This window comes from Gobio gobio (genome assembly GCF_949357685.1).
Source record: "Gobio gobio genome assembly, chromosome: 15".
In the NCBI taxonomy this organism is placed as follows: Eukaryota; Metazoa; Chordata; class Actinopteri; order Cypriniformes; family Gobionidae; genus Gobio; species Gobio gobio.
Genome location: NC_137108.1, coordinates 17,581,378 through 17,608,876, shown reverse-complemented (window position 1 = coordinate 17,608,876; position 27,499 = coordinate 17,581,378). Strand labels below are relative to the sequence as shown.

Sequence of the window (27,499 nt, the reverse complement as noted above, 5' to 3'; positions counted from 1 at the left end):
TGAGTATTGATATATATAAAGTATGGTATACCTAAACCACACACACACACACACACACACACACACACACACACACACACACACACACACACACACACACACACACACACACACACACACACACACACACACACACACACACACACACACACACACACACACACACACACACACACACACACACACACGCGCGCGCGCGCTCTCTCTCTCACTCACTCACATTCTTTCACAGTCTGCCAGCAGTTTACTCTTACAACACTCAGACTCCTTTAAAACACACACGCACACACACACACACACACACACACACACACACACACACACACACACACACACACACACACACACACACACACACACACACACACACACACACACACACACACACACACACACACACACACACACACACAGAGCGGCCATCTGTAGATACTTTTCTAAACACACAGTCTACAAAACCCACTGTTAACGCTCACACACACATACCTGTGGAGACAGAGGTGGCAATCACTTGTTCTATGGTACTGGAGCCGGACAGAGGACTGGTGTCTTTATGGTCAACTCATTCACAGGAATGATAGTGTCTGGAAAAATTTTCTTCTTTGTATGCTAAGATGGACCTTTCCTAAATGCATTTATTTAGAGATGATCGTTCACTTAATCCATAAAAGGAGATTTGGCAGTCTCTACCTGCTTTGCCATAAAGATGAAGATCACTGTTCTTCTGCATCTGACTCTATTGCTGGTGAGGACATCAAGCCTTGAAGATTCACCTGTGGACAAATTAACAGATGTTTCTGGTGGCAGAAGTCAACATCTAAACTCTGTTCAGCATGGAGAATGTAGTTACAACTTCATACTGCCAGAACCTGAGGAGAGCAGGACTGGTTGCTGGTCAGAAGAACATGATGATAATTATGAAGGTAACAGTGTCCAGAAAGAATATCCACAGGGGAAGCAAAGCCACTTAAACCAGCGGATCCAACACCTGGAGCTTGCAATGGAAAATTACACCCACTGGATTCAAAAGGTAGGTCAACATGTAATTTAATGTACTGTTGTTGACCAAAGCACTGCGAGTGGAGAGTGAACGGATCACACACACACTCTTAAAAAAAAACATTCATTATTAGCATCTATTGTTTCATGAAGAACCTTTTATGTAATCTTTCGGTCAGTGGGAAAACCTGGAAAGATAAGGATAAAACTCTTATAACAATAACCAAATCCTGAAGATGACTGGTGTCAGACAATACAAATAGATATCCATTTCATTTAGGCACATTTAATGCACCAATAAATTGTGGAATATTGTGGAATGAGTTTATCTTAGCTACATATGAGTTCATTGTAAAGTGGGTTTTAATCGCAGAGCTCACATAAATAAGAATGAAGCACTTTAGACTCAGTTCCAGATCCATAATTTCTGTGCCTGTTCAGTCTCTCAGTATCAGGCATTACTTTGGGGAACAGCTTTACAGTCAATGATTTGATTAGCCTCATTTTATGCTCTTCATGTTACCGTCTATTGCAACACACACCCATGAAAATTATTTACTGTACAAAAGTAATATTGGTTATTGGTTAACAGCAAATTCCCTTACTCTATATAGTAAAAAATGTGTGTGGGGGGGAGGGAATTCAAGTAATTTTACAGTAAAATGTTGTTAAATGTACAGTTTTATGTAAAAAGAACAAGTAATCTTATAATTTCAGTGTAAAAAATAATTGAATTTATTTGGTAGATTAACATTATTTATGTCAATGTAATATATATGTTATGATATTTTATGATAATTTAAGTTCAATCTGTACAATTTATAATGTTTCTACCGTATTTTTTTTTTACTGTGAAGTTCTGGCAAGCACAGCAGCTAGTTTTATTTTTTTACTGTTAATGTCAAATATACAGTGTATTTCATGCGTTGGTGGATTCACATGAATTTGTTTAATCTCATTCATAAATTTTTTCATACATACTATCTGTATCAATAAAGCACACAGAGGAGTAAGGAAGCAAAAACATTCTTTATTATAACTTCAATAATGGGAATATGCAGGATAATCTCACGAAATATAACTCACAACCAAACATTAATGATACCAGACAAAGGAACAGAATGAAACTTAGAACATAAATACACAGTGAACGAGTTCAAGATGAACAGAAACAGGTGTGTGGAAACTAATTAACAGACGTGGAAACTAGGAACTCAGGCAGGCAACACAGAAGCTGCGTCCCAATTCAGAGGCTGCATCCTTCGAAGAACTTGGAAAGAGCACTGTTAAATGGGACCGTCTAACCTACAGGGGATTGTTCTTGTTGCCTAGCATTTGTGACAGCTGCTGTTGACAAGCGGCAGTAATGTTTGTACTGGACTTTTTAAACAAACTAGGGTTCACAAATTGTCTAAATATGTTCACCATGGTCCATTTCTGTATATAATAAAGAGCATAAACGATATATAATTGCATCTTCTTAAGATATAAGTCAACATTTGAACCACTTTAAAGTTTATTTTTATTTTTACATTTGTAACATTAGATATTTGAGTAAGTTGAAACCCAATAATTATGTTTAAAAGTATAATTTGGCAATTTCTCTCAAAAAAATCCTGCCGTCATTGGCATGAAATTAATTCTGGGGTAGGCAAGGCTGCGAAGGATCCATCTGTTGTATCCTTCAGGGAGGAGCCAGGGAGGAACTAGGAGCAGGAGTAGCCAGGCGGGGACCCAAAGCGCATCCAGGACAATGGTCACGGTGGAGTTGAGGGAGGGAGGAGCCATAGTGGAGACTTGGCTGACGACTCTAGGGGAATGCCTGACAGAGATGAGGCTGATGGAAGTGGAGCCCTTGGCACAGAAGAAGAACCAGCAAAACAGGGCAACACCGATGATCCTGGAGGCACAGGCAGAGCCGCAGTGTTGAGCGTCCGAGGTGAAGCTAGGGTGCCAGAGGACTGAGGTGGAGTCAGTATGACTGAGAACCAAGGTGAAGCCGGAGCTCGATGGAGCTGAACGACAAGTGTAGCAGAGGTCCCGTAAGTCTATGGTGCAGGCAGAGTAACTGACCAAGGTGAAGCTGGAAGTACGAGGGAGTCTGGTGGAGCAGTAAGTATGAGGGTCCCAGGTGGAGCCGACAGGTTGACAGGCCGAGTTAGAATTATGGGATCAACAGCTGGAGGCAGAGTCAGGGGATCCTCTTGAGGAGACTTTGAGCTGGACGACTTTGACACAGGAGACTTTGAGCTGGACGTAACCAGTGGTGGCACTGGAGACTTTGAGATGAGTGGGACCAGCGGGGACAGAAGTATCAGGAAAATATCCTAAAAATTTGCAGAGGCAAGCTGCAGCTCACCCTAAATGGTGGGAATGTGGGTAGGGCTTTCCTCAATGCCCTTGTGTTCCACAAGTACTTCCATGGCATCATACGATGTAGCCGGCTCACACACCTGGTCAGACCATCCATTGGGCTCTGGCTCTGGGACGATCCTTGGTTCAGTCCTGACTGCTGGCTCTGTGATCGTGGCAGGCTCTAGCTCTCCATCTGCGGTGGGCTCTAGCGTCATGTCCGTGATGGCTGGTTGGGTGCTGGGTCTGGAGTGGGGCTGATGATGTCCTCCACTGGAAAGATGGTGAAATCAGATCCGTTGTTCACCAGCACCCACTCAACAAACAAGGCAAAATCATCTATAGACCTTTCCCTTGAATTGGCATGGCAAATTCAAAAAATCTCTGGTGTGGTCTTCCAGGGAATAGTCTTTCTGCTCGAGGTAGAGCAGTTAGATGGTGGGTTTAGGTACATATGTGAGGGGGGAGAGGGGGAAAAAGAAAGAAAAAAGCAGCAAAATTCCTTTCTGCGCTCCGGTATTCTGTCATGAGTGGCTGTAATAAAGTGCACGAAGAAGGATTAGAGAAACAAAAACAGTCTTTAATGATAAGTCCAAAAAGTGAACATGCAGGAGAATCTCACAAAATATAACAACCAAACATTGACGATACTGAACAAATGAACATAATGAAACTCAGAGCTTAAATACATGGGGCTAGTAATCATGGTGAAGAGAAACAGGTGTGTGGAAACTAATTAACAGCCAGGGAAACTAGGAACTCAGGCAGGCAAAACAGGGTTAGAACACAGTAAAAAAGAAACCAAACACATTACAATATTTCAATTTGCCATAAATGCATTGCCATACATTTACTTTCCATAGACATAATGATTTTTAATACTGTACAAAATGCACTGTACAAAATAATCTCTTAACCCTAACAATATCCGTAAACCCCATCACAGAAAACGTTCAAAATATGTTAACTGTTACAAACAGAGGTGACACGGAGAGCAGATGGCAGATGTAAACAGGGTTTATTAGACAGAACCAGGAAGTGAGCAGATGTGGTGAGTATGAGAAGTGGAAGTCCAGTAGAATGGTGATGACAATGGGTAATACTATACGGTCTTGATTGTAGGTCGACAGGACAATGGAGACAGGGAGCCAGGAGACGAGACGAGGAGACACTCAGGAGTCTTGGGAGAACAGGTAGGTAATTCAGGTGATTCCGTGGAAGCAAGCATCAGCGTGAGCATGTGCAAACGATAGCGCACAGTGACTGAGTGCGTGCGTGAGGCTTAAGTGCAGGTGGTGATTGCAGTGATGATGACGTGCAGGTGTGTGATCAGTACTCGGGGGACTGTGATCGTTGTGTCTGGGAGAGGGTGGAGCCTGGCATGCTTATGAACTTAACAGGACACCCCCCCCTCCACGGCATCTCCTGAGGGCCAAGGACCCCGATGCTGTGGTGGTCGACCTCTACTCGAGACGCCTGTCTGTCTGGGCGAGAAGCATGGAAGGTTTCAAGTAGGTTCGGGTCTAGGATGTCGTGCCTGGGTACCCATGATCGCTCCTCTGGGCTGTACCCCTCCCAGTCGACTAGGTATTGGAGTAGACCACCACGACGCCGGGAGTCCAAGATCTCCTGGACCTGGTATGCCGCGCCGTCGTCTAGGAGAAGCGGAGGAGGGGGCTTCGGGGTAACGCCACGCTCTGGGGAAACAGAACCAGTGGGGTGATGTGGTTTCAGGCGTGACACATGGAATGTGGGGTGAATCCGGTACTGAGGTGGGAGTTGGAGTTTATACGTGACGGGGTTGATCTGCTGCAGGATGGTGAAGGGGCCAACGAATCTGGGACTCAACTTCTTGCACTGCAGATGCAGTCTGATGTCCTGGGTCGACAGCCAGACCTTCTGCCCAACCTGGAATGTAGGAGCTTCTGAGCGGCGAAGGTCGGCTGTCATCCTGTGTCTGCGAAGGGCCCGCTGAAGTTAATGTTAGGCTGAGTCCCAGACCCTCTTGCTCTCCCGGAACCAGTAATCAACCACAGGGACATCAGAGGGTTCCCCCTGACCATGGGAAGAGGGGAGGTTGATAGCCGAGCACGCACTGAAACGGGGTAAGACCGGTGGTAGGCTGACGGAGTGAGTTCTGTGCATACTCCGCCAATCCTAGGAACTGGTTCCAGGTGTCCTGGTGGCCGTGACAGAAGGTAGGAGGAAACGGCCAATCTCCTGGATCTTACGTTCCGTCTGCCCGTTCGTTTGGGGATGGTATCCTGACGAGAGGCTGACGGTCACATCTAGGTGGGAGAAAAAGGCCTTCCATACCTTGGAGATGAACTGGGGACCGCTGTCCGATACTATGTCTACGGGGATACCATAATAGCGGAAGATGTGATTGAACATCAACTCGGCAGTTTCCAGGGCAGTGGGTAATCCAATTTACAATTGTACCTGCGTCCTCGTAGTGGTGGACCGGTTCTCCAAGTCCTGCCGTCTCCTCCCACTACGAGGACGCAGGTACAATTGTCTGAGACTGGGAGATCCGTGATAAAATCCACCCCTAGGTGTGACCAAGGGCGGTTGGGAACGGGCAGAGGATGGAGCTTTCCAGCTGGCAGGTGACGTGGACTTTTTGACATGGCACATTCCCTACATCCCTGCACGTACCTTCTGACATCTGCTGACATATGGGGCCACCAGAAGCATTGACGTAGCAGTGAGAGGGTTTCATTGATCCCAGGGTGACCAGTGCCCAGTGACGTGGGGGAGGAGTGGATGATAGGGGTGCGTCGTGCTCGAGGGATGAATTGCAAGCCCGAAGGACAACCCGGCGGCACGTTGGTGGAGGCATTGGCAGAGGGCAGGGTCTCCTCCGACCAGGAGATAGGACCAAGGAATAACTGGGTAGGGATGATGGGCTCAGTCTCTTCTGACTTCTCCTCAGGGCTGTGGATGTGGGAAAGGGCGTCCGCCTTGATGTTCTTGGCGCCTGGTCGATAGGAGATGTTGAAGTTAAACCGTGTAAAGAATAGAGCCCATCTAGCTTGGCGTGGATTAAGACGTTTTGCCTCTCGGAGATACCCCAGGTTCTTGTGGTCAGTAAGTACTAGTAAGGGGTGTTTGACGCCCTCTAGCCAGTGCCTCCACTCCTCCAGTACGAGCTTGATGGCGAGGAGTTCGCGGTTCCCGATGTCGTAGTTCACCTCCGCCGGGTTGAGCTTGCGGGAGAAGAAGGCACATGGGTGGAGACGACTGGGGTTCCCCTGCTGCTGAGAAAGGACCGCTCCCACTTCGGTGGTGGAGGCGACGACGACGGGCAGATCTGGGTCTGGGTGGACTAGGAGGGGAGTTGTGAAGGTGGTCTTCAGGGTCTGGAAGGCTTCGGTTGCAGATGGGGTCCAGGACAGAGACTTGGGCTTGTTGCGTAGAAGACTGGTGAGTGGACTGGCGATGGAACTGTACAGATGGATGAAGCGACGATAGAAGTTGGCAAAGCCAAGGAATCTTTGGAATTCTTTGACTGTGGAGGGGCTTGGCCAGGATCGGATGGCTTCCACCTTGCCCTCGTCCATCCAGATGCCACTGCGGTCGATGTTGATGCCGAGAAACTGCACTGAGGGCTGATGGAATGAACATTTCTCGGCTTTGAGGTAGAGCTGGAAGTTCCTCAGGCGTTGGAGGACCTCCGCAACGTGATGGCGATGTTCGGCCAGGCTCCGGGAGTAGATCAGGATGTCGTCGATGTAGACCAGCACAAACTTGTGGAGACACTCCCGGAGCACCTCGTGGATGAAATCCTGGAATACGGAGGGGGCGTTGGCGAGTCCATAGAGCATCACCAGGTATTCGTAGTGGCCGGTGGGCGTGACAAAGGCGGTCTTCCACTCGTCCCCCTCACGTATTCGGATGAGGTTGTACGCGCTGCGGAGGTCCAACTTCGTGAACACAGTGGCACCACGGAGATGTTCCAGGGCAGCTGGGACGAGAGGAAGGGGATATCTGAACTTAACTGTTATGTTGTTGAGTGCTCGGTAGTCGATGCAGGGCCGCAAGCCTCCGTCCTTCTTTGCCACAAAGAAAAAACTCGAAGTAGCAGGGGAAGTAGATGGACAGATGTAACCTTGCTCCAGTGCCTCCTTGATGTAATCCTCCATTGCCTTCTCCTCCGGGACTGAGAGGGGATAGATTTTACCTTTGGGCACTGGTTCACCTGGCAGCAGATCGATGGCACAGTCCCATGGCCGATGGGGAGGCAGCTTGGAAGCCCGTTGGGGACAGAAGACATCACTAAAGGGGGCTTAGCAGGAGGGAACATCCACCGAACGTCTCTCTACTGGACTCTCGATGGACGTGGCGCAGACAGGGAGATCTTGGGAATGAGGAGAGGGACGTATCGGTGGAGATGGGAAGCAGTCCAGGAAACAGCTGCCGCCCCACTTCAGGACTTCTCCTGTATTCCAGGAGATGACTGGGTTATGCTGCTCTAACCATGGGCGCCCTAAGATGATGTCAGCGGTGGATTCCTCCAGAACCAGCAGATGTAGCCGCTCCATGTGGAGGATTCCCACTTGCACTCTGATGGGGCCCACGGAGCGACTAACCTGCCTCCGACTGAGGGGTTTCCCGGTTATCGACTGGATCTGGTAGATGGTCGGAGTAGCAGTCGTGTGGAGCTTGAGCTGGCGGCAGAGGGTGCCCGAGAATGAAGTTCCCGGCTGACCCAGAGTCGAGGAGGGCAGTAACTGGAAGGGAGATACCAGCAGCAGTAAGGTTTACAGTAGTGGTGAGTGGCTTCATCGTATTAAGTGAAGGAATGATTGCACTCACCATGGGACGCGGAGGACGGACTGGGCATTCTGAGATGTAATGCCCAGGAAGACCACAGCATAAACAGAGATTTTGGGTCAGCCGCCTCTGCCGCTCAGCCGCTGTCAGACGGGAATTTTCCAGTTGCATAGCTTCGTGGGCAGGTTCTGGAGGGCTGACACCATCTGGTCGGTGGAGGAAAGAAGAAAATGACGGCTGGCCCTGGTGTTCTTCGATACAAGACTGCATATGAGTGGCGAAGCGAATGGAGAGTTGGATGAAACGTTCAAGCCCGATGGTGTCCTCGTATGCGGGGAGATGCAGCCGCATCCAAGGATCCAGACCCTGTCGGTAGGTTGTGATCAGGGATTGCTCGTTCCACCCACTGGCAGCAGTGAGGGTCCGAAACTGGAGGGCATACTCATTGACAGAAAATGTACCTTGTTTCAGGTGGTAGAGTTGTTCACCGATCGACGAATCCCAAGACGGTTTTCCAAAGACCTCCTTAAAGTGTGTGAAGACTGTCGTTGGACCACAGAGATTCCGCCTATTGGAGCGCTTTACCAGATAGCTGCGAGGTGATGAACGCCACTTTGGCGCGATCATGTGGGTACAGGTGCGGCTGCATCTCCAGGACCAGCGAACATTGAAGCAGGAATCCGTTGCAATCCTCCGCCGAACCAGAGAAGGGTGCCGGTCTGGCCATGGGACTGGCGCACCCGGGGGGCGAAGAAGCAGTGGTGTTGTTCCCGGAAGTGCTCGCTGGTGAAGGTGCAGGTGTGCTGTTGGGAAGAGCTCGCCAAACAGCGTCGACGAGCTCCTTGAAGGGATCCGGGGTGCTCATCCTGGTGCTGTGCGGTGTTGGTCCGGTATTCTGTTACAAACAGAGGTGACACGGAGAGCAGATGGCAGATGTAAACAGGGTTTATTAGACAGAACCAGGAAATGAGCAGATGTGGTGAGTATCAGAAGTGGAAGTCTGATACTGATGTGGAAGTAGAATGGTGATGACAATGGGTAATACTATACGTTCTTGATTGTAGGTCGACAGGACAATGGAGCGATGGAGACAGGGAGCCAGGAGACGAGACGAGGAGACACTCAGGAGACTTGGGAGAACAGGTAGGTAATTCAGGTGAGTCCGTGGAAGCAAGCATTAGCGTGAGCATGTGTAAACGATAACCCGACAGTGACTGAGTGCGTGCGTGAGGCTTCAGTGCAGGTGGTGATTGCAGTGATGATGACGTGCAGGTGTGTGTGATCAGTACTCGGGGGACTGTGATCGTTGTGTCTGGGAGAGGGTGGAGCCTGGCGTGCTTGTGACATTAACTTGTTAACTAAAAATTAAAAAAAATCTAAACAAACGAACAAACCATCATTTAGTATGATTTATAAACCAAAAAATGTCTCCATCAAAAATGCCAGGTATTACTATCTTTGTAAATAGGGAATACGCAAAACCACATACACAAATTTCAGCATATTTCAAATCTTACAATGATGTAATTACGTGGGTCAAAAAAGCACTCTCAAGTTAAATTAATTGCATTAATATAATTTTAAACTATAATACATTTTCATTTATTTGTAAATTAAATGAAAATAAGTGTCCAAAAACATTTCGCCTACATTCAGTTCACAACTAAGTATATTCTTTTAAAGTATATTATTTCCACAATAAGTACTTAGAATTTACAATTTATTCTTTAGCGTTTGAAAACCTGTAACTATTTTTGTGTAGATCTGCTTTGTACTCTGTACAGCACTTTGGATCAATCCATATTGTGTACAGCACTTTGGATCAATCCATATTGTGTTTAAATTATAAATAAATGTTGTTGTTGTTGTTGTACAAGGGATTACAATACGTATTGATTACAAGAGCTTGCAATGACCAATGAGACCAATGAGAATGTGCTTCTCATCTTTGTATGCACAACTGGACTGCTGTATTCCCTCTTGATTTCAAACGGACACGGCTCTTTCCTCACCTTCAAAATTGATTTTATGCATTCCTAAGTGCTTCGTCTGAGCTTTCTCTAGTGAGTAGGCAACCCAGTTGGAAGGGTTGTGTGTTTCTTAACTGACGGGGGAGACATGATCTGTCACTAAGAAAACACACTCTGTCCCCAATTCCCAAACTTCAAATCCCAGTGAGTCAAACCAGCTAGCAGTGAGTGCTATGTGAGCTTTCAGCCATCCCTTAGGGAGCATGTTCTATGTAAAATCAGAGGACTGAAGATTGAAAAACCACAGCAAATGCCCAATTTTATAACAAAAATGGACATAGTTCTCTTCAGATTAATGACTGATTATTAATGAAAAAAAATTAAATAAACATTCATACTTCCAATGTATGTGTATACTATAAAAAAAAGTTGCTGCCATAAATTTTTAAGTACAATCAACTTGGATATTTAAGTCATTTCAACTTGAATTGCATTAAACTGACTTTAAAAAATGAGTTGAATCTTGTATAACTTATCAAACTTAACTTATAAGTTGTAACATTTATTAACTTAGTTTTATGAGTTAAAGCAATGTAAAAACATATGTTAATAAAATTTAATATTCAATATAACATTGATCATATAATTTATTTCTAACATATTTTCGGTCTGAAAAAATCCAAAACCAAATCCACCTGACATGCAATAGGTTTTTTTCTTTTGGGATTCTTCAATCAATGTACATAATTGCAGTTTGATGCGTTTTGTTCTGGTTGTCTCTTAATTTTTAGTAGTTGATTTTTATTAAACTAAGAGATTTTTTTTCCCATTCTTTTTGTTATATGATGATTGCATTAAAACTTAATTTTTGGATACATTAATTTAGTTTTTGATTCTTTTCAAATGCCCTTTATTTCTAAATTTTAGTGTTTTACCTTTGTCTGAAACCTAGACTTTTAACCATAATCCATGAAAACCCACTATAAAAGTATGAATTAGTGTTAATTAGTATTAATTATTGTTTAATAATCTAAACCATTTCAAAATTTGCATAAAATATTATAAATAAATAAATACATTTAAAACAAAACGGTCTTTAAGTCATGGCATCATTTCAAACAAAACCAATTTAAATTCAAATTTAATTTCTCAGCATTATTGCACTTGTTTTTCTAAGGAGACAACAGCATTGAAGAGCATGTTTGAGATGAAATATAAGATATAAATATGACTTGTTATATTTTTATCCCAGTGTCAATTTACACCAAGTGCAAATAGACTGCCTTATTGGCAGAGGCTATTTACACTAACTCTACCCACCATTTCTGATTAAGCATGACAACATTACAAAAACTGCCTTTTACTGAACCCATTCTTCTCCCTTTTAACCATTACATATCAGCTTGGAGTTGCGAAGCAAATATTCTAAAAGTGGAAATAAAGTGCGTAATGGGCATTTAATAGTAGGAATAAAGTGTTTAATGGGTGGGGTTAAGAGTAAGCATAGTACAAGTAAAGTAAACACTAATGCTTCTGAGTCTGCATCTTGACCCATTGAAAAGTCTTCTTGTCCTCATCGTTTGCTCTGAAAGAAGATTGTGACCTGTTTAATCTCTGCCTGTGGCTATTTGGTCCATAGAACAATCTTACTAGGATGCAGTGCACTAGATAAACACATCCTGTTACAACACTTCAGCTGAGTGTTATACACTCCAGGCCCAGAGGACATACAGCTATCACTTCAATGCAGTGAGTATTTATACATCTTGGACTCCATCTCACTGAGAGCAGCTGAAAATATCTCTTCCTGTAAACACTGTATAAAGTGCTGATAAGGAACCCAGAGATTGTGCCAGTACTGTAGCTGTACTCTGTGGGATGTGCTCAAATTATCTTTGTGATGGAAGACTAAGAATAAGCAGAAGTGTCATAATATCATTACATTTGTAAATATGTTCAATAATCTTTGACTGTATGAACTGAACTATGATGAATCAATGATGTGTAAAAGAGTGATCACTTTTAAAGTCTATTTTAAAATCTTTTAAAAACCTAATCTAAACACACGTGTAACAGTGCTGTGTTAAGAAGATGAAGGTACAGTATAAACAGGGATCTCTGCAGCAGCATTTAATCCAACAAATGAGAAAATCAGACAAGAGAACACCACCAACACAAGCTAAACAGCTTTGCATAACCAAAGGCAATAACCGACCATGAACTGATGCAAGTGAGGGGTATAAATACATAGGGTGACAATTAACTAAACAAGACACAGGTGAAGAACCAAATGAGGGCATAGCCTACTAAAAAACCATGGAAACAAAGGAAACAGGAAATAAACAGGGAACAGGAAAACAGAAATCAAAAGCTGTGTCAAAGCTTCAGAGGCTGAATCCTTTGAAGGACGCAGACTTCAAAAGCCACGCCCTCGAAGTCTGCAAAGGACGAACCAATGCTGCGTCCAAATTTGTATACTATCCATCCTAAATACTTAGATACTTAAAATAGATACTTTGTTCACCATGGTCCATTTATGTACACAATAAAAATCTATATAATTGAGAGCCCTATTTTAACGATCTGAGCACATGGTCTGAAGCGCATGCCGCAGGTGCACTTAGGGGGAATTTTGCTAGTTTAACGATGGAAAAAATGGTAGACACGCCAGGCGCATGGTCTAAAAGGGTTGTACCTAGTCTCTTAATGAGTCATGGGTGTGTTTTTGGCCAAATCTACTACAATAAACCATTTAGAGTCTCATCTCCCTTTCCCTTTAAAAGCCAGTTGCGCTTGCACCATGGTAGATTGCTGTTTACATGGCGGAATTTGCGAGCGGAAAGACTGAATGCTTCTCAGAGAGGTATTTTAAGTTATTTTTAATATTTTAAAATGTTTGTGTGCTGTTGAGTGTCCCTGTGTGTGTAATAAGCAGAGGGAACGCACATTGTGCACCCGCCTAAAGGTGCATATTACTAATACGCCCTTTAAATAACACAAAAAATACTGTGTTAATGGCGCAGTCGATTTCAGTTGCCTCAAAATAGCATCGCGCCAACAATGCGCCTGAGCACACCTCATTTTCAGACCAGCATGCCCATGGACGAACACAACAGATGGGCGCGAGTGCATTTGCTGTTTAAACAACATGGCGCTGGACGTGAAAATGATAACTGCGTCAGGCTAAACTAGCAAAAAACACTTGCGTCGCGCCTGCCATTGCATTGCGCTGGGTGTATGATAGGGCCCTGAATCTTGGTAAGATGTAAGTGAACATTTGAACAGCTTTAAAGTCTTTATCTATTTTTGTATATATCGTTAGATATTTCAGTAAGATGAAACCAAATAATTACGTTTTTCGCAATTTGTCTTGGGATAGGTTAGGCTGTGAAGGATCCACTTGTTCTATCCTTCGCGGCCCAGGGAAAGAAGGATGCATTTGTAGGCCCAATTCAAAGGAGCCTTCAAATTGTGATAGCTGTGATGCATTCTGCCTTCGATTTAAGCATTCGAAGCATGCAGCCTCTGAATTCTCAGATCAAAAATGATTCAACTTAGCCATGATAACATGTGAAAATGTCTTAGAAGTGTATTCATGTTGGTTTCATTTGGTTTTTGAAAAGCCTTACCATTTTCCAATTTATTAACTCACAACTGCACACAGCTTAGTTTTCATGTATGAGGTTGCCAGAGCTAACAAACCCATCTATATTTTATCACCAACATGGGATTGCAAATAGACTTTGTCTCGCAGCTGTTTTGTTATTTTAACTGGAGTTTACAGATAAATATTCATTCTTCAATGGAGTATTTATCCCCATTCCCTCTCAAAAAGGAGGTAGTGGGCCTCAAATTTAAAAAAATATTTCACAAAAAGACATTACTAATGATACTCTGGGTGTTTGAGGATTTATGATTAGGATTCCTCATTGTTTTTTCTATTTGGTTCCCAGACTTTAAACTGAAAAAAATTGACAGTAAAATATAATAAATACAGTCTTATTCAGAGTGTATAGCTGCTCAAGACTAAGCTGATTCAATATCATACAGTTGCAATCTCCACAAAAGTACAGCTGCAAGTATTTAGATATATTGTATGTGACCATATGTATAAGACCACAATGAATAATGTATGCTCCTATTCATTCTTTCTCTTTGCCTATGTGTGTTTGCATATAGATTGAGGTCTTTGTAAAGGAGAGTCTGACAAAAGACACAACACACCTGCGGAATAGTGTTCTACATGAAATGACAGCCATGCTGGATCTTGGCAGCAAACTGCTTTCCCAGTCCACCCAACACATCAGGAGACTAATAGACATGGAGACACAGGTGTGAATGCATATCCAAAATGTCCAAAAACATTCCTCATAAAATGCTAATATTGGCTTATAAGTATTCTTGGAAAACCACAAGCTTATAATAAGAAACACCCTATTTTACAGTGCGTTGATGGCACTGTTTGAAACTGAAACGTCTCTAATTTGTCATTAAAACACAACAAATACTGTATGTCATTATATAACAGGTTTTCAATCAGACTTCTAGACTTGAGATTCAGTCACTGGAAAACTCTCTGTCCTCCAATAAACTTGAGAACAAACTGATCTGGCAAACCACTGAGATCAACCAAATATGGGACAAAACAGGGTATCTTTCACTGACACTTTTCAACTTTTTGGTTTTCTGGTAATTGTAGGAGACAACTCTGTCCTAATCATTTTTGTGTCTGTGTTCAGTACACTAGAGCAGCGTATGCATAACATGGAGGCACGTCACCATGCAGAACTGGGTTGGATAAAGGGTGAGCGGACAGAGCTTCAGAGACTCCTGGCATCCCAAAGCTCTTCAATACAGAGCCTGGAGCTCAATCTAGAGCAGGTCGTCACAAACAACAGCGCCCTCTACCGAGAACAACTACAAATGCATAGTACCATCAAAGATCTGTTTAAACTGTACTACAAGAACAAAGGTACACACGTTGGAGAAGTTAAGTTTTTACAGAGTATTATATCTATTATACAGAGTACTGCACATGACATTCAGGGGAAATAAACAAGATATCATGGCCATTAATTAAGAATATGTTCCCTCATTTTAATTTAGCTACATTGTGGCCACGTGGCCAAAGGAGCTAAAAGTAGGGAACAAATTAGTACAACATGGCTAAGATTGAACTAAAACAAGGGAATGAATTAGTACAACATGGCCACAAATTAATAAATCCTGTGAATGAATTATTAGTTCATGGCCACAATATCTATTTTTATTTTCTGCATGTCATGTGCAAGGTTCCATGCTATCATTTAAAGATATTCTACCAAATATGCTACCAAATGAATGTATACTCATGTACGTACGTTAACATCTTTAAAAATCTGGCTTGTCAATAGTTAATTTCCACTGTGTCATTGTCATTTTTCATTTACTATCTATTGGACTTTTATATAGACCACCATACCCTGATCAGATATCAGCATCGGCACCATTGAAAAACTAGTATGAATTAACCCCTAATCCATAGCGTTTTTTAAGAGTCACATCTCATAATTAATTTCTTGAAATTTTTCTGCTTTTACATCATGTAGACTTCAAATCTGACTGGCCGACATCAGGGTTCTTGCAGACCATAAATAACCTCTTTTGCTGCCAAGTTTTACTTGGATCTGAAACACTGTGTGAAAAGTCACAGAGTCGCACACTTCTCACGTCCCTCTTTCAACCTCCACGTACTGATATAGGAGGCTTAGCACTTAAAGCAAAACATATATTAGAGATGGGTTCATTCACTTAAGACTTTTAGGATTCAGTTGGTACACTGAACTGAGCAAACATCATATTTTTATATCCAAAAGACTATGGCGACAAGTATTTGTGGTTAGTTAGCTCGCCTATTTATAAATCCTTTTGTTTTCTCTCTCTGCAAAATTTTAACACAGTCTTTACTTTTTTATCCATGCTTGTTTGAAGCAGCGAGTCCAAATGTTTTCAAACAAATGGATGATCAGATAAAATACAGAGACTGTGCTGAACTCTTCCGGGCTGGATTTAACACGAGTGGAATTTACACCATCTACATTAGCATGCAAGACATGCATAAGGTCAGTCTCAACAGGATCTGATAACACAGCTACAGTTGTCAGGCCAATAGTGTTGCATTTATCATGTGTTATGGTGGATGTGTACCTATATATCACACTTTATAAACTGCTATTTTTTTTTGTTTTAAAATAACTTCTCCTACCTTAATGTGTAGAGACACCTAAATAAGCCATTTGCTGTTGTCATTCCATTTAGAATCTGAACACTTTTTCTGTGGTACAGTTCGCGAATTGGTGGCGAATTCATATGAATCTCATTCATACATTTTCGCAGGATCTGCTTGCACCATGAGTGTTAAGTTTAGGATTTAGGGCTTGACCACCATGCTTTAAAAAAAAAACTATATTGTTTGAATTCATACGAAATCACCAACTCCTAAAATCACTTTTCTTATGAGTTTAGGTTTGGCATTTAATAGAAACATGTACATATAATATTTTTGATTGACCAATGACAGGTGGGGGCGTTTTGTGCAACTTGTTTTTAATGTAGTTTTAAAGTGTAAGTGGTTACACTTTATTTCAAGGTGCCCATGTTACAGTGCAATTATACAAGAGTAATATGAATTTGCATTACATAATTAGGGTCAGGCTTAGGGTTTGGTTTAGGGTTAGTTGCTTGTAATTGTGCATAATTTACTGTTATTAGTATAGTAAGTACAAGATGTATAACAAGGACACTGTAAGATAAAGTGCTGCCAGTATGTTTTAGTTTGCTATATTTCTTAAATTTAAAAGCATTTTTTTTCAGTATACAGTATGACAAGTTATGGCAAGTTTTAATGGTTACACTTTACTTTAAGGTGTCCTTGTTACAGTGTAATTAAACATTTAAGTAATGAGTAATATTAATTAATTACATGTACTTACTATAGGGTTAGGGTTAGGATTCAGGTTTGGTTTAGGGTTAGTTGCATGTAAATATGCATAATTTATAGTTATTATATAGTAACTACATGTAACATAAAGTGTTACCGTTTTAATTAATAGGCCATATAGACACAGTAATGTCTGTTGAGTTCACTTTTGAAATGTAGAACATACACAAAATAATACATGGGTGACACACTAAATAAAGTCATGGCCGTGCACATAAACCAGAAATGTTGTGCTTGTTTTTTTCTGGAGTAATCAGCCTACAGTATATCTGTGCCAGAGTACTTTACTGTATTGGGTATTGACTAGCTCAGGAAGGGCAAAAGCTGGAAATACTCTTGGCTGAACTCTCAGAGTAACAGCTGGGTGACTGCTGCACTCCAGAACTTACACTGCCTGCACTGGCCTCGTAACTTATTTCTGAGTTCTAGTTCTGTCAGTGGCATGCCCATTATTACATTTGACCTGGTCAGTGCTAATATTAGTGAAAGAGTGATGTTCTATATAAAAAGAGAAAATCTACCAGCGAAAATCCACATTTAAGTTCATTCAAAATTGTCTGTAGTAGTAATTTCAATGCATTTTTGACCACTTAAAATCGCAATTACTTATGAAGTAAATCATCACAAGTCATTGAGTGGTTTTAAAATGATTTGTTTACATTGTAAGTGCACAAATGATCATTTTCCACTAAAAGCACAATCTTCCTTCCTTAATAAGCGCTGTTGAAAATTATGGAGATTAAATCTCTGAATTTAAGGAGTATAATGCCAGAAGCCGCAATCTTATCCTGTTAATTCTCCTCCTACTAGGTTTATTGCAACATGGAAAGTGCTGGTGGGGGCTGGACCATCATACAGTCGAGGAAAGATGGAACGCTGGACTTCCACAAGACCTGGAAAGAGTATAAGATGGTAAAATGCAGACCTAAGGAGTGAAACAAATCATTTATTAAGAAACATCTGAAATGGCAATACATATTCTAGGATTCGATGTTTATTACTCCACTGAATGAAATTACGAACAAGGTCTTATTAAAGATATAAAGGAATATTATTTTTTTAACAAAGCAAGCCAGCAGTGCAGTTCAGCATGTACAAAGGGTATTGAAAGGACAAATCACTAGTTTGGTTTGTACTTATTAGCAGTGCTGATCGAGGCCTGGCATAACTCCCAGAAGTGACAGGTCTGGCACACGCAAAGATTGATTTGGCTCATCAAGAGGACATGACTTGCCTGTAGTATGGACAAGCCAATTTTCACTATTCTGATCCTGTTATGGGTAATATCCCTGTTATACAGTGCAGCAGCCATCACAAAACAAATCCTATTAAGTCTTTTTGAAATATATATATATATTTTTTTTTTGTCAAACACCAACTAAATATTCTAAGAATTATGAAACTGAGTAACTACAGAGCACCGCACATGACATGCGGGAAGAAAAAACAAAACAAGATATTGTGGACACAAATTAAGAATTTGTATGAAGAAAGTTATGGAGAATTTGTTAAACACCAAGTAAATGTTCTATTGAGTACCGGTAACATTGTTTTGAATGTCCCCACAAGGGTTGTAACACATGAAATTACCTAAACCGTTGGGACCAGCCAACACTTTTTTTTTAAACTCATAAATTATAATATGACAGAAATATATATTTTTCTTAATTTCAATCTTGGTATGGTTTAGGATTTGAATAAGTGGTTGGACTTCCGTTTCAGTTATGATTTCTTATGATATAATTTCATACGTATTGTGATGCCAACCCACCAATTGGCCAATCACCATTAACCATGCCCATTATACACTGCACCTACATCTCATCAAAATAAAGCACTTTGGTTTCAGTTGTAGTCCTTTGTGAATGTGCCATACTGAGTTTGTACCAAACTTGGATTCCTGGGTTTTGATTTTACAAATTGATACAGATTATCCATCATTTTTCTGAATTGTATAATATTTTTCTGAATTGTCGTGATAGTGTGTTTAAACCATCAAACAAATGTGTGTGTTTGTGTATTTCAGGGCTTTGGGAGTCTGACTGGAGAACATTGGTTGGGAAATGATTTGGTGTTCCAGTTGACCAATCAGAGGCCGTATACTCTTAGACTGGAGTTGAGAGACTGGGATGGCAAACTGGCCTTCTCCCAGTACGACAAGTTTTACCTTGGTAGTGAGAAGCAAAACTACAGGTAGAGAGATACATTTATTAAAACTCAAAGTCATGATGAACTCTAATGCATGCTAGAGAGCTCCCATTGTTCTTTTTGCAGATAATATTGCAACTCCATACCAAATGCATAGATTTGCAACACTCAACCCAACATTGTTTGATGGTATATGTGTTGTAAAAACAGTCAAACGCTAGACATAAGGCAAAGGAATGTGTATCCAGACGCATTTTTAAAAGTTGTGGACCGTTTACAAAAGACTCGTTTTCACAATTTTTCTACATCAGTCAGACATCTTCATGTATCGTTTTTTAGCAGCTCAACATGACCACCTTTTTGAAGATACTTTTTGAGTCACCTTCTATTCTATTGATTGTGCTCCACTGAACTATTTTAGTTTAACCCATAAACTTGACATGGTTTTTAACTTGACATACTGTCTTATAATGGTGCTGTTTGTGGTCAATTTGTGCATTAGGTATCATGAACTAACAAATTACTGAGACTGACAGCATTTAATAAATTAATAGCATAACATAATAAACTAGAATGTACATTTCCGGAAGAAAATGTGAGTGGGGCTTGCAGTGGCAAAACTGGGCAGATGCTACAGTGTTGTGCACGATTGCAAGAGAGCCAACCACCATGTCTGTACAATTTTGTGGAGCTGAAATATGTCTTCTTTATTTTGCAATATGAATGGTAGGGTGCTCTAAACTGTTGCTAGGGTGTGGCTACACAGTTACAATGGTGATATTTACAGGCTGGTTTCTCAAGAGCCAACCGCCATGTCTGTACAATGTTCTGGTGCTGAGATACGGCTTATTCATGTGTTTGTATGGTTGCTAAGGTACTCTAAATGGTTGCTAGGGAGAGATTATACAGTTTATGGGATTATATTTAAAGACTATTTGCCAGTCAAAAAAGCCAAACTCTGTGTTTCTTCAATATTCTAGTACAGACTTGAAATATTTTAGTAAAATATATATTACAATTATAGATTATAAATTAACATTAGCTAAGCATTAACCAATCATTGTTCATGGTTTGTTCATGATACCATAATGTTAATGATTTTAACCCTATTGTAAAGTGTAACAATAAACAAACAAACAAACAATAAATAAAGAAACAGGATGCAGTAATGCTTTCTATTATTGTCACAATCCCCAGTGTTTCTTTTGTTCTTTGTCTAGTGTTGTCCAATGTGAATGTAGTGTGTGTGTGTGTGCTTGTTTTAGTTGGTGTTGTTTAGATTAACTTGTTCTGGCCTGGATCTACTTCTATTGTCTTGTTTAAATAAACCTTCAGCTGCATTTGAATTCAATGTCCTGTTTTTACTAAAACAGCCACCATTACAAAAGAATACCAGACCAAATATGGATCCAGCAGTGAGACTTGTCCGACGTTGCCAAGGAACTCAAGGACCACATCAAGCTCCTGTGGCCGTGGAGCTTGGCCCACCATGGATTCCAGCGCTCCCAAGTCTTGTGGTCTCAAGTCCAGTGTTTTCAGTGCTTTCAAGTCTATTAGTCCCAGTGCTTCCAAGTTCAGTGGTCCCAAGTCCTGAGTCTCTAGCCATCAGGGCCACCTTGCCAGAGTCTCCAGGCGTCATGACCACCCTGCCAGAGTCTCTACCCGTCATGGCCACCATACCAGACTAATACAAAGGCTGTCTAGAGGCGTTTGGGGCTGGCATCCAAGGCAGCGGACCCTCCAATGATATCAGTCGATGTGGCAATTAAAATGTTACCTGTGGTCCCAATGCACCCTAGTCCGGTGGTCCCAAGGCCGGGGGTCTCAGAGGTCTTCCCACCTTTATCTGCACTTCCTGTGATGGCAGTTGCCATCTTGTGTTTTTGGGCCGAACACACTTCTCCTGTTCCCCCCAGAAGCGGTGGCGACTGCTACAGAGCATCCCAAGGCAGCGGTGTCCATTTCCAAGCTCCCTGTCTGCCCTGACACGACCAGAGAGGTTTTCCATGAACTCTCTTTGTGCCCTGACATGACCACTGAGGTCGTCCCTGAACTTATGAATGCTCTGTCATGGCCACAGAGGCCATTTCTAACCTCTCTGTGTTATCTTTAGCCATGTTTCCACCGCAGGAACTTTCCCCAGGAACTAGGAACTTTGGGGTGGTACTCGGTACTCAAATGCAGGGACCAGGGTCTAAATGAAGTTCCTTTTTGCTCCGCTGAGATGGTCTTCATTCCCGTCAGCTCTGTCTTGGCCACCTACCCTGCCTGCTCCACCCTGGTACTCCACTATAGCTGCTCTGCCTTGGCTCCCCAATCTGCCCCAGTTTCCAGTCATGCTTCCACGGTCTCTGTCACGATCCCAACCTGTTTTCCTGTCTTATGTGGACTTCCTGTTCCTGTTCTGCACCATGTTTTGTAGTCAGTTGTAGTTTTTCTTGTTGATTAGTTCTCTTATTGTTCCCATGTGTTTGATTTGCCAATCACCGCTTGTGTATAAACTCCAGTGTTTCTCTTGTTCTTTGTCTGGTGTTGTCCAATGTGGATGTACTGTGTGTGTGTGTGTGTGTGTGTGTGTGTGTGTGTGTGGACTGGTAATCCCTACGTTATGGGGACAAAATGTCCCCACAAAAATGGCAATATCCGAAATCCTCTTCCTTGTGGGGACATTTGCTGGTCCCCATGAGGAAAACATCTTATAAATCAGACTAATGTGGCGTTCGCGAAGGTGGACGCGTGTACATTTTCAGTTTACTCGCGCGAATCGCGCGTGACATTCACTGCACAACAGACGCGAATTCGCGTCATGGGCAGGGCTTCCGCCAGCAGCTCGTCTCGTTGAGAAATGGCTGACATGGGCTGTGTTTACATGTCTTTTTTTTGTTAAAATCTACTGTTAATGTGTGACAAAACGTAGTTTTAAGACTTTTTCAGTCGATAATGTAGTTGTTTAAAGCTCAAATCTGTGGTTTATTTATATAAAGAGTGCCTATTTGAACATTTTATCTGCCGTTGTCGGAGTTGTGAGCTTCAGCGGACAGCGGCGCTCAGCGCACGTCAAAGCCGGCGAGGGCAACCTTTCCTCGGCCAGTCCTTCTGCCATCTGCCGCTGGCTCTGATGTCTCTGTGGTGTGTCTCGAGCTATTATTCGTCTTGTAACGGCCGATCTTTGGTCTCATGGATCTATAATTTGTTCCCTGGCAAATCGTTTAGGCTGAGGGCAAAGATAAGTTTCATTACTTTATATTTTTAGGCTATAACTGTACGTTGCAGTTGTAACATTAGCCTACTAGCACTGACTTTGAATGTTTGACTGCATTGTTTGCTTTATTTCATGTATAGCTTGTTATACATTACTTATACTTTTGTATTATTGATCAAACATAAACTTGCATTTAACAAAAAGAGACTGGGTTGTGTTTCATGTCATTTAATGTTATCACAGTGATAATCATATTGTCTGAACCAGATATTAATATACAGATTTTCTCCTCATTGTTGTCACTACTAGAGCAAGCTCCTGATTGGTTAACGTGGCGCGAAATATCCGCCAAAGTTCAGATTTTTCAACTTGAGCGATTCCCGCGAATCACGCGTTCAAAACGCTCAATTCGCGTCCTTCACGCCGCCTCAATCGCGCGAATCGCGCAGCAGAATGCCATTTCGCGTCTCTGCATTGACTTAACATGTAAATCACTCGCGCGAATCGCACAAACCGCGTCCGGTGTGAACGCACCATTAGTGATGTTTTTGGAAAATGTAAAAATGCAGAATGTCTCCTGTGATGGGTAGGTTTAGGGGCAGGGGCAGTGTAGGGGGATAGAATATACAGTTTATACAGTATAAAAACCATTATGCCTATGGAAAGTCCCCATAAAACATGAAAACCCAACATGTGTGTGTGTGCGCGTGTTTGTTTTAGTTCTTTTTGTTTAGATTATTTTGTTTTGACCTGAATTTACTTCTATTGTCTTTTTTAAATCAACCTTCAGCTGCATTTGGATCCAATGTGCTGGGGGGTTTTTTACAGGCACTAACGGCCACTAACAATTAGACTCTCTTATTCTCTATCTGTCTTATGTTAGGTTATTCCTGAAGAGCTACAGTGGTACAGCTGGCAGGCAGAGCAGTTTGGTGATAAATGGTGCCGACTTTAGCACAAAAGACATGGATAACGACAACTGCATCTGCAAGTGTGCACTCATGCTCACAGGCGGTAAGTAGCACAAAAGCAGTGGTGTAGGGAGCATCTATGGAGCAAACAGTACTTGCCAGAAAGAGCTGCAACTCTTTTAATGTTGCTGTAATCCTCTTGGCAGCCTCCCTAACCAGTTTTCTTTGTCTTCTCATTAATTTTGGAGGAACACCCTGTTCTTTAGAATCCCTGCCGTGCCATATTTTCTCCACCTGTTGATGATTGTGTTAACTGTGTCCCATGGTATTTCTAATGCTTTTGACATTTTTTTAACCCTCACCTGAGCAACCCCTTTCAACAATGAGATCCTGTTGATGCTTTGCAAACTCTTTGTGGTCCATAGCTCCTGTAGTGCCATTTAACCAAGAAGAGGTCAGAAAACCTTACGAGAACAGCTGATATTTATTTGGAGTTAATGAGCCACAGATGTGCACTCTTTCACATGATGTTTGGTTAATTCTGAACACAGTTCAGTATACAATACAATTATAAAAGGGTGTGCACACTTATGCAGTTAGGTTATTTTAAGGTTTTATTTTAATCTTTTTTTCTCTAAAATGTGTCACTAGTTTTCAGTGCCATTGCACAGGTTGAGATTTTTACATTAAAAGTGCAAAAGTTCTGATAGGATTTATATTTGTTTAATTTTTACATCGCAAAAAACAAACAAACAAAAAACAGCTGTTTTAACAGGGGTTATTAGAATATTAGAATATAGACTTCTTTGTCCCCCTATCCTAGTTTTAATCTTGCAGATGGAAACATACATCCGTGTCCGAATTCTTTGAAGTGCTCTAAAACCTAAAAGTAGCAAGACTCATAGGCCTACTGCCAAGCAGGTTTGACCTGTAAGAAATAATGTGAATGTCTGAAGATCACTCAATCCATCCATCCATCCATCCATCCATCCATCCATGACATGTCTCTAATTTCTTTGTTCTTCTGAAGGCTGGTGGTTTGATGCTTGTGGCCCATCAAACCTCAACGGCAGGTACTACACCTCTGGACTAAATTCTGGCAAACTTGATGGCATCAAGTGGCACTACTTCAAAGGCCCCAACTACTCTTTACGTGCCACCACCATGATGATCCGCCCATTAAACTTTTGAGAAAATAATCATATGTCATCATTACATCTCAGATTTCTTCAGGTGTTTTCCTACATTGAATGAGCTTATATGCTGTGTAACCAGTTAAATATTTTAATCTCGTCTGTGCTGGAAATCAAACTGACAACTCCTCTTTGTTTCTCGTTTTTCCTCATTTTTTACATTGTGTTCTTTGTCTCTGTTGGTTGCTAGAACTATCCACTGTGAACATGACTTAACAGTGTCATCAACTTTTAGCAAATGTATTAATTGGTTTCTAAAGTACATTTTTATTATGCCACAATCAGACAAGAAAAAAGCACAAGCATTACTGAAAGAAAAACAATCTATGGAATATGCATGATAATATTTATTTATTATTGCATGGCTTTGTGGTAAATGTTGTTTCTGGAATAATTTCTGAGGTTGAATTGTATAGCCTTGATGGCCGTTGTTTAATATAAAATTAGAAAAAAGAAATTGCATAATATTTTTACATGTCTAACAAAAGAAAATGTTACATTTTGTGTATGGGTAAGTGGGAAAAAATACCTGTATGTTGCATTGCTAGAAGCAGAATATTACAGGATGATCTGTGTGCAGTAAAAGTTGCTGTAAAGTTGTTGTGAAACATCAGATCTTGCTGCGAAAGATCTGATGTATCATTTGTATCTTTCAATTCCAGAATTACAAATTACAAATATGATTTGAATAAATGTGTAACGGCCATCTGTTTAATACTGTTCATGAAATTAATGTTGATGTGCCTTTAAGACGGGTTCTTCTATGGCGTACGTTAAGGCCCTGTTTAAAACTTTTAAGATGCGTTTTGGTCTATTGGATCACTAGTGGACGACCCTAAATACAGGTGTAAATGGGGTCTAAAAAGTTTTGAGCTCGTCCAATTTCGACCAATTTCAATCACTTCCAGAGGTAGTCAAAATGCATTTGACCGCGTTGTAAATGCTGAGTGTAAATGTTCATGTGGTAAATGTGTTCAAACAGCCACTAAAGACCTCCCACTCTCCTCCTACTGACCAAACGAATAAACATTATGGGAATCACGCTAACCAGACGGGATTTAAACTTTCACGGCTGAAGACCCAAGTTTGGTTTGAAGAATAAAAACATACCAGGCACAGTGTTCTCTCACCATTCCTGATTTCTAATGCACTCACCGAGTTAGGCATGGTCTTGTGACAGTCAGAGAAGAAACAAAAGCTGCTTATATATAAAAGCTTATTTTGTTATATATTCATTATGTAGCGCCCCCTAGCGTGTCTAGCTAGTAGTGTGGAGTGCGCTCCCCGAATTCCTGTTTATTGAGAAATTAATGCTCTAAATGTAATTCTCTAATTATTACCTACTTGTAACCGTTTACCTAAATAACTACTTTTAATTGAATGAAAAGTGGCAATACAATGTCTTTATTGCTAAATTAGAGGATAACACTAATTGTAGGGAATTATTTCAAGTGCTCGGTTAATCAAATGTCAACACTATAGTTACAGTAATATTTCACCCCTTTTAAATGACTATCAATACTTTTAGTCAATATGAATCACTTTACAGGTCACTTATCTAAATCAGAATTATCAAACACTTTAACTTTCAATCAGGATACTGTAAACTTATATATTACCTTGCCTTAAGTATTAAAATCCTCCAATATCATAAACACAATGTAATACAAAGCTACCACAGAAATACGTTTGAACTATTTACTTTAAGAAAAATAGTATGTACATATATACAGATCAAATATACAACAGTACATTCAAATGAAACACAATCCAGTTCCCAAAATTTAAACTAAGCCGGCAAATATGAATAAATGGCCACTCAATGAAATAAAATAAATACCCCTGAGACAGTCAGATGAGGATACGTTGCAGGCCTGTAATGTTGCTTGCGAGCGGTGAGACCAGAAACACAATGGCCGTTTCGCGCCGTGGCGCAGAAAACAAAACTCACTGCGGCTGTACTGCTGATCAGAGCGTCGTCATTCACGCCTCGGCAACGCGATGCTTGTGACTGAGGGCGCCGTCTGACAGCTAGCTAGGCAATAGCTGTGGAGATGAGTGCTTCTCCAGGCGATGCACAAAAGGGCAACCGAGCAGGCTACACACTCGCAATGTCCTTGTAACTAAGTCGTGCTGACAAGCCGTTCACTCTTCCTCCTCGTGAAAAACTCTAACCGAGTGCTTCACAACAAAACACTATTACACTGGAAACTTAGTGAAATGTCCGTAACTCACACTTAGTGTAGATTACCAGTACATTTACTATCCCACACGCATTAATTTGGTGTTTTACCAAGTTATAAACGTGTCTGTCCCCGCGTGGTTCTCACTCATGTCTCGCTCGTGTCTCTCTCATCTCGTTCTTTCCACAACATCCCCTCGTTCCTCTGTGACCTCTCACACTCACTCCTGATTGGATCTTTCCTCCGGGTACATGAATTTTAACTAACTTAATTTTTTAACCCACATAAACATTATTTAAACATTTTTTAACATTATGAAATGTACATTTTAAATAAAATAAACAAAAATAAAAATAGTGTTTCTTAGCAAATACCCAAAATTACTATAGGGCTACATCCTCCCCTCACTAAATGTCTAAATGTCCTCATAAGACATAAAACATAATCCCCACCTTCAACCATGAACTTAATGAACTTTTTTTTTCTGTTTTCTTATTTTTAGAACTATGAGCTCCTAATTATTAACTAAGTGGAAACCTAGTGTTTCCCTAGTTTAATAATTACTCCCCTATGAACTATGGTAAGAGGGTGCTCACTGGCCTTTCCAGGTTCATCATAGGTAAATCTCAACACTCGTTTTATTTGTCTTTTCTCAGTTAGTCTTGGTCTACTTTCTCTATTAACTTTTGTTTTAGAGCTCAGTTTTTCTTTAGATGTGTAGACAGAATTTCTTCCAGCATCCAGGTCTGTTTCCGAATCATAAGGATCTGAATCTGTCACTGCTTG

At 41.4% G+C, this 27,499-nt stretch overlaps 1 protein-coding gene across 1 annotated transcript; it reads left to right on the top strand.

Moving 5' to 3' along the window:
* The first annotated feature begins 294 nt into the window (after positions 1–294).
* LOC307138467 (angiopoietin-1-like) lies at positions 295–25,243 on the top strand. Its single transcript, XM_079836782.1, has 9 exons — positions 295–1,030; positions 14,277–14,429; positions 14,626–14,747; positions 14,837–15,069; positions 16,071–16,198; positions 17,887–17,988; positions 19,103–19,269; positions 23,310–23,440; positions 24,368–25,243. The coding sequence occupies exons 1-9, from the start codon at positions 707–709 to the stop codon at positions 24,526–24,528; spliced, it is 1,521 nt and encodes a 506-aa protein (XP_079692908.1). The 5' UTR covers positions 295–706; the 3' UTR covers positions 24,529–25,243.
* Positions 25,244–27,499: the final 2,256 nt, after the last annotated feature.

Coding starts and splice junctions, on each gene's coding strand:
- LOC307138467 (XM_079836782.1), top strand. CDS start 707: ATGAAGATCACTGTTCTTCTGCATCTGACTCTATTGCTGGTGAGGACA. Junction 16,199..17,886: donor GCATGCAAGACATGCATAAG/GTCAGTCTCAAC, acceptor TCCTCCTACTAG/GTTTATTGCAACATGGAAAG. Junction 19,270..23,309: donor AGTGAGAAGCAAAACTACAG/GTAGAGAGATAC, acceptor GTCTTATGTTAG/GTTATTCCTGAAGAGCTACA.